This window comes from Pholcus phalangioides, unplaced genomic scaffold (assembly GCF_987345545.1).
Source record: "Pholcus phalangioides strain wild (caught in Gottingen) unplaced genomic scaffold, Ppha-v1.0 ptg000015l_1, whole genome shotgun sequence".
Lineage (NCBI taxonomy): Eukaryota > Metazoa > Arthropoda > Arachnida > Araneae > Pholcidae > Pholcus > Pholcus phalangioides.
This window is the reverse complement of record NW_028301608.1, coordinates 76,948,367-76,956,316: the sequence shown is the minus strand read 5'-3', so window position 1 is coordinate 76,956,316 and position 7,950 is coordinate 76,948,367. Positions and strand designations below refer to the sequence as shown.

Genomic DNA, 7,950 nt, shown 5'->3' with positions numbered 1-7,950 from the left:
ATGGCCCCAACATGGGTGGGTCCCGGGACAATTACCATAATTTTTTGTTTTTTGATAATATACATTAATTCACTATAGAAGGACCCGCGAGAAATCTGGCTTGGGGGGGGGGCGCCAAAGAATCTTGCCTAGGGGCCCTTCTAAAGGATGTGTGGACCATGCACCATCGGAACGGTGAAATTATTTGAAAAATTTCACGAACCGGTGAAAGTGGGGAAAATAATTTGTGGACCTGCTAACGGATAATGCAAATAAAAGCAAACATAGATAGAGGCATCGCTATCGAGTGAAATGTTTCGCAGACTGGCGGGAAATTCCTATTGACTGACACCGGTCCGCGAACCAGCGAATCCAGGATGTGGCTCATTGCAATACCTAAATCCACGCATGTATCTAATTGATATGCAACGTTTCATTGCCTAGTTGATAATATTCAGGATCGGTGCGTCTGCCCAAATGTATTAATCCACTTTTTGATATTGAAATAGAGAGTTTATATATACTGACAACTTTACTGGAAAAGTTGTTGGCATGCAGCTTTTAGGCCCTGCGGCAGCACTACACATAACAAATATTACACAGAAACAAACTTCACGAAAGGTTCACTACGCGGTCACACACACATTCCAACATGTACCAATTCGTTAGAAGTTCCACAGAGGAATATGGACGAGGTGTATGCCTGGTTTAGTAGTAGTAGCTTTTAGGCCCTTTAGTGGTTTACTACTTAGTGTTCTACTGGAGAGAATAACTTTAAGATCAGCGAATTGCAATAGAGGGATTGGTGACGCAGTCTGAGTGATATCGTTAGTATACAAACGAAGTAAATAAGATCGGACACCAAAACCGATCCCTGGACGACTCCGCTTGGCACCTGGCATTCCCTTCATATTTCACACTTGCAAGCTTTTTTTCCTTCACAACTGATTTTTTTAAAAAAGCCCTTTGTGGCCCTTTTAACCACACCTGAAATGGCTCCCCTTCCATTTTATTTTCAACCGTTCGCCCCCCCCCCTAGACCATGTCAGGACCACAAGCGTGGAGAATCACTGCTGTAGTAAGAGTAAACTTTGACGGAAAAAGCATGGGTTCAAATTTGTATTTTTCCGCGATGCGAGGAGGTCAGTGGCAGAGATGGCTCTCGCGTGATCACCTCACCGCGAGACCTCTTTCTTGGGATGGTGATGATGATGAGTAATGATGGGAGGGAAAGGGAACGGACGATGCATCAACAAACGGTCATTGCACTAGCATGAGAAAGAACTAGTCTGCGAGCCGGACAGCCACGGAAGCAACACTGTTTTGTGGGTCTGTGTGTTAGTAGGGACGAACGACGAAACTGCTGCTGAGAAAAAGGCGCATCATGATCGCGACTGCTCTCTGCTTCTCGGGTGAGTAACCATTTATCCAAAATCTTTGGCACAAAAAATATGTGCATTTTAAAAATCATTTTCGATTCGACGAAAACAAAATCAACCATCGTGTGAACGATGTAATGACCTGAAATGTGTCTTTTCTTTCGTTCTCTCTCTCCAGTTTATATGCAGCGATATATTTCATGCATAAAAATTAAGCTTATATATGTGAAGATGCGCGATATTTTTTACCTTTACTCTGTACTGCACAAGTGAGATGTAATGTGACCTTCGCTTCGAAATCGGTTGTATATCGTCTGGCATCATATCACTCGATATTTAAAAATGTCACACATATAAAGTGAAAGGGTATTTCTGTTTACATAAAAAATGAAGACTTCGATTCACAAAGTTTCCACAAACAACGGCCTCGCCCCTAATAGGGCAGAGACGCGGGAGCGTCTCGGTTTCACATGGCCCTCCCCTATGCCCCCTCCCCCATTAACAAAGACGATCGAAAGTTTTGAATACACAGTCGGCTCTGCTTAAACGAATATATGGTTCAAGCACATAACATCCGATTAAGCGGGATAGTCGATTATGCGAGGAACAGTTCGATTGCCGTTTCATACCGTTAATATAGTTGGTAAAATGTCTTATATTTTGCAAGGTCTTAAGCATAAAATTTTTCCTTTGCTACTATCTGTGTAACCCCCTTTTGAAGCAAAAAAATTAATCACAGTTTTCAAAATCTTTGGCGATTTCCTCTGCATTTTGTCTAATCATGTCGTCGTGGATTGATGTACTTTTGACTCTTTCAGTACGAAACCATTGCAATACTGCAGCTTTGTCAACAATCTGATTTTCTCTTGCATTTTCTGATCGAGCTTCTGTCCTTTCCCCAATCTTCTTCAACCTCATCAGAATTTTTGTTAATGCTTGCATCTGAGAATAAAAAATTCGACACTCTTTGGCAATTTCAGTTTGAATTTCGTATTTTATTGCATGCGAAATTTTTAATCTGCTGCCGAAATAGAAATCCCTTTCTTCGTGATCATTTTTCTAATTTCCAGGCAATGCATGAAGCCATGGCGTTTATGCAGATTTTATGAGGTTCTTATTTCAGTGAAAATGTTAGTGTTTTTTTCTCTATGGGCTCAATAGAGAACAATAATAAAATGATGTAATTAAATGTACTAAGAAACACAGCTTAGACGCTCTGAAGCTCCCAAGTTTTTTCATAATTCTCCGCTGGTAACATATTTGTCATAATTTCCAAATGTTACATATAATGAAAATATTATGTATACAGTGGTTAATATATATTTACTGTTTTCGTTTGAATCATAATGAAGTTGATTATAGAATTAACGTTAAGAATGAAAAATGATCAGTGAGATAAGAAATTCAGCTATGATAGAACCACTGCTTATCCTTTTCACACTCAGATAACACAAACTTAGCGGGTTGCTTTTTCTCGCTGTAGGTATTCTTTTTTCACCTTAGTGAATTGGACCCTGACTTCAAGGACTGAGGGTGTTTTAACGTTGAAGTCAGGGCTTAACTCCCTGAGGTAAAATAAAAGGAAGGAATATCTACAGCGAGAAAAAAGCAACCTTCGTGCTTACCAGGTCTTATCGATGGTTTTGGCAAGAATAAAACATTTCATTCACCGATATCTTGACAAATTTTTCTTGAATTAGTTACGAGGTAAATTTCTTTCCCTTTTTTTTGTTTCATTGGGGGATGACGCACAAAAATTTTGATTTTTCCTACTTCTCCCAGTTATGAATTTACAGTGATGAAGCTTCTTTTCGTTGTTCGTCTCTTGTACTGTCTGTCTAGCTCTGTCTCTGTGTGTGTGCGCTTCCCGTTTTTCACTTTCTCTTAAATTAGTTTGTCCCTATTTCTACCACTTTGCACTCTCTCGCTGGCGTCTGGCTCTAGCCTATCCAACAAGGAAAAAAAAAAAAAAAAAATCACCGTGACGGTTACCTTAAATCAGTGCATTTCAAACTTTTGTCACCAGCGGTTCCTCGCCCAATTCATGATTCATCTGCGGCTCCCTAGAATAGGTTGGTAGATATTTTCCTATTTAAAAAAAACACTTCAAAGCATGAATGGGTACAAAAATCAACTTCTCCAGTACCCCGCCACGCTCCTAGGAGACACGACGTGTATTTTGAGAATCAATGCCCTAAGTTAATATAATTTTCTATTTAACGAACCGCGAATCTTCTTGAAGTGGTCCTCTCTACAGGATTGGGTGCAATGCAAGTGCCTAAATGACAGGGGCTACTGGGGAAAAATTCTCACCCGCTTGAGACATTTTTCAGTGTCCCTTCTGCTTATAAGCTGCACTAAAAAGCAATCAAGAAAATCATCTGAAAACCCGCAGATTTATAATCCATGTTTAATATCGTGAAGGATAGCCGAGACAATATGAGGAGATTATTTTCAAAAGGGAATATTTCCACTTTTTTTTGAAATGCACTTTTTTAACGGTTTCTGAATCTTGAGAAGAGCTCTATGGTATTACGAGACAGGGCTTATTCACAGGGAACATTTTTCGTACAAATCACAATGTAAAGTTGGTCGTTTCTACCAAAAGGGGCCGTTCAAATATTACGTCAGCATCGATGGGGGGCGGCGGGTTTCCGATTTGCTGACTTTTGATGACGAGGGCGGTTATATAATGCTTACGCCATCAACCACCCTTTAAGAAAATATGAAATATTTTTAATGGCATCTTACTCGCTGCGCCAAAAACCATCAGGAATTTTATTAAATGAGTGTATGGTGTATATATATCTATATAAATTTGTATAACAGAATAACAAGTCCAATTACAGGAGTATAAATCAACGGAATAATTATGATGAATCGTGGTGTAATAATTGAAATCTAAATTGATATTGTAGATTGATATAACCAAAGTTCCGTTGGTGGCGGTCCGTCCGCATTCGTTGAATGCCACAAGTTATAGTCGTGTAGGCCGTAGAACGACAGTCGTGTCTCACAGTAGAACATTTCGATAACGGACACCCGTGGAACCCGAAAATTTTGTCTGTTGTAACGCGAGTGTCCGTCACAATGAATAGTGAAATACATTGAGTCCTGTCGACGTAATTCAAAAAAGTGGCCGTTAGTGGAGATGTCCGCTAACGAGAGTAACCGTTATAGGAGGTTCCACTGTATAATGACCGTATCAAGAAAAGAATTCCTGTAGGCTTCGGACTACTCATTACTTGCTTCCTGCGGTTGCCTCCGTTTCGCTTCACATATACAGAATATATTTTCTTTTGTAAATATTATTTTATGTACAATAAAAAATCCTTCATTAGCCACCCCCAAAGGGATTCAGCAGTAAATTGTCCCTAGACGATTTGCCTGAACTATTATCGGCGAATTGAATTGACTTCTAAAACGACCGTGTTTCTTACGTTGCTAACGAGATGACAGTAAGGGGCCATTCAAGTAGTACGTCAGGCAGATTTTTAGGCATTTCAGGATTGGGCAATGCATCAAAAATTAAATTTTTTTATTTTGCTTCTTATTTCATCCACGCATTTATTTTTTGAATTCTACAAAATATTTTTTTTCTTCTTGCAAATTTTCCTGTAAATATTTCTTCCTCACCCGGATTTGCGTCCCCCCCACACAGCTCTGGAGTCGCCCTGCTCGATAGATTCCAGGAACATCATCGAAATAATATCTTATCGTAGAAAACACCATTCTTGTGGTCACATTTGAGGTCTGCATATTTGCGTAGTTTTTTAAAAGAAAAAGTGTGGATGGTATTCGGTTACTGTCAGCTTTGGTGCTTCTTATGGCTCGTCTTGCAGTGAAAACCCATCTTGTTCACCGGATTTTCTGCTAGGCTGTCCATCTGATGAATGCGAAACGTAGCCTACTCTCGCCTCTCTCTCTCTCTCTTGAAGATTGACGGCAAAGGAGAAAGCATCACGTCCGATGCTGTCTTGCCTGTTGGTAATTTCCATGGATTTTCCCTTCCTAATTTTTCCATTATTTGTTGCCAAATTATTGTTTTCTCGCTATCGTTCAGCGATGTTGGAATTTCGTGAGAATACAAGTAGCAGCAAGGTCCATTTGAGAACGATTTCGACGCCCGATGTTTTCGCAACCAACGTCACCGTATCAAATACAAAATGCATTTACATATTTCTTTTGCAAGTGCTCGCGTGATTGTGACACGGAGGAGGATTGACGAAAGACAAAAGAATTAATTTAAACCCCGCGCCACACAAAAGTCACGATTACTCTCGTGTGCATCTGGCAACTTTGTTGCGGGGGGAAGGGAATACGAAATCCAAATCCATATTTGAGAATGCTGTTGAAAAAGAGAAAACGTGTCGTATGCAACAGGGTTGCAAGAAAATCCAATCTGTCACTGAAAAAGGAACGGTTAGTTCATGTAGGAATAATATAGGGGAAAATACATTATACAAAATCATAGAGTAATACCTAGTGAGGGAAATTCACGCCCGTTGTGGTGGTGTTTTTTGGATTTCTCTTGATGAAAAATTCAAGTATCATGGTTCCCCTGCCTGACTGAAACTACCAGCCTACCAAATAACATATATGCATTTACCATAACATAACTAGGATTTTTTCTGCCCGTGGCAAACATGATTTTGCCACCCTCACAACTTTAAAATTCGATAATTTTATAACGGTGTTCTTTGTTTTTTCATAAAACTGACACCTCCTAAATTTTGCCGCCCAGGGCAGTTGCCCCTTCCTATCCACCTCTAGTTCGGTCTTGCATAACAGGTATTTACTCTCGGAAATCGTAATACCACAGGTGCCTGAGTATAAATGTAATCTGAAACGAGCGAAAACGTGATAGAGGGTTACCCGACGTACTATAAAGTCGTGAGGTCAGTTGGAGGTGATACAAGTTATTTGGCGATCGGGAATAAGACGACATGAGTAAAAGTGACAAAATCCCGTGGTTGCAACTCCTAATGATTTGCCGTGGTACCTTAGAGTGTATTTAAGTGTGTCACGAGGTAATTTAGGGGCAGAAGTTGTATTGAACGTATTGATAGGGCTGTGCTTACCAAACTATGCCCCCACGGCCCACTGCACACCAGGATGCTGTGAGATTGGGTAAGAGTTGCAGCCACACTTTTGGAGATAAATTTATACAGAGATAAGTATATATATATGGAGATGAGTTTTTTTTTTATAAGAGTGAAGATCATCAATGCGGCTTATTGTATAATCATGTAATTTTTTCTCGAGCTAATCAGCCTAATTAACGTACTTATTATAACATACTGATAATCATTTCATATGATTACCCTACTCACACTGTGGAGCAGTGTTATTCGAAAAAATAATTTTGAAGAACGATTTCAGGGTGTTTTTCTTAAATAAGAAACAGAGAAATAACTATTTAAAGAAAAAAAATTGAAGGAGTATTTTTCACTCCTCTCAACGTAATTTGAAGGAGCAAAATTTAATTTTTATGCGTAAATCACTCATCTGGAATGTCCACACTGCACGCTGTGCAGTATAATTACACCCTAATGCTAATAAGTAGCCTTCTCTTACTCCATCAGAATAGTTTACCAAACTCTGTGGTTATTAGCATCCCCACAACGAGCCGCAGGCATACGGAGCGGATGCTCCTCAAACCTGTAGACGAGGTGCAGTGCCTGGAAGCAGAAAGGACTCTTCATTTTAATCTGGGCATTTGAGGATAATTTTTCGGGTTTGACTGATGGCTTATGCAGCCTGTCTCGTCGTTCAAGTGGAAGACCTACTAATGACTCAGATAGCAAGCTTCCAACACGATACTTACTTAACACGAAAACTCAGGTATACGCCGTTTTCATTTCGAAATGGGGAAGGCAGATGGCAGCGCCACCAGAACATGGATTTGGTGACAGATCCGCACGTTGCATTTCCGCACATGGGAGGAATTTGGGGACATTTTACGCACAATCAAGCCCCTATTTCATCACCTATAAATATAATAAAGTCTTGGTATACGAACAAAATTTATTTTAAACTTGTCAAATGATTATACCGAATTTTTCACTTTCACCGTAACCTGTGTATAAAGTACAATATAATATAACCTGTATATAAATATTAAATATAATACGTTGCTACATGTGTGTGTTAAATAGTATGCCTCGTTTGATCCAGCCCGCGCGATGCCTCAGTGGTTGGTAGGAGAGAGAGTGGTCACATGAAAAAAAAAAAAAAGCTTCCTCAAAGAGCTTGTCAGTCATGTTGAATGCATCAGAATTTAGTAGAGCGTTAGCGCTACCTGTCGGCAACTGCGTGAAACTCAAAATTTTCCTCTTTCTATCCATACATTATTCGTTAAAAACGGATTAAAAGCTGAATAGTTATGATTTTTTTAAATCGGATGATTCTTTTTGAAACACCCTGTATTTAAACTCTTTTTGTTTTTCTTCTTCAATTGAACAGTTTTGTCAATCTGCCCATGATTTCCTCTGGAATAAATCATTTGAAGGTTGTACGTCTAAAAATTTTCAACTTATGACGCATAACATGAATTTAAGTCCTCAAAATAAATATTATAATTTAAAATAGT

General features: G+C 39.3%; 1 protein-coding gene across 1 annotated transcript in view; it reads left to right on the top strand.

The window, feature by feature from the left end:
• The first annotated feature begins 1,221 nt into the window (after nt 1-1,221).
• LOC149076722 (protein Skeletor, isoforms B/C-like) overlaps nt 1,222-7,950 on the top strand; it is a 66,230-nt gene continuing 59,501 nt past the window's right edge. The window contains exon 1 of the mRNA XM_089244352.1: nt 1,222-1,391. Within this exon, the coding sequence (XP_089100478.1) occupies nt 1,364-1,391 (28 nt within the window). The 5' untranslated portion in view covers nt 1,222-1,363. The remainder of the gene's footprint in view (nt 1,392-7,950) is intronic.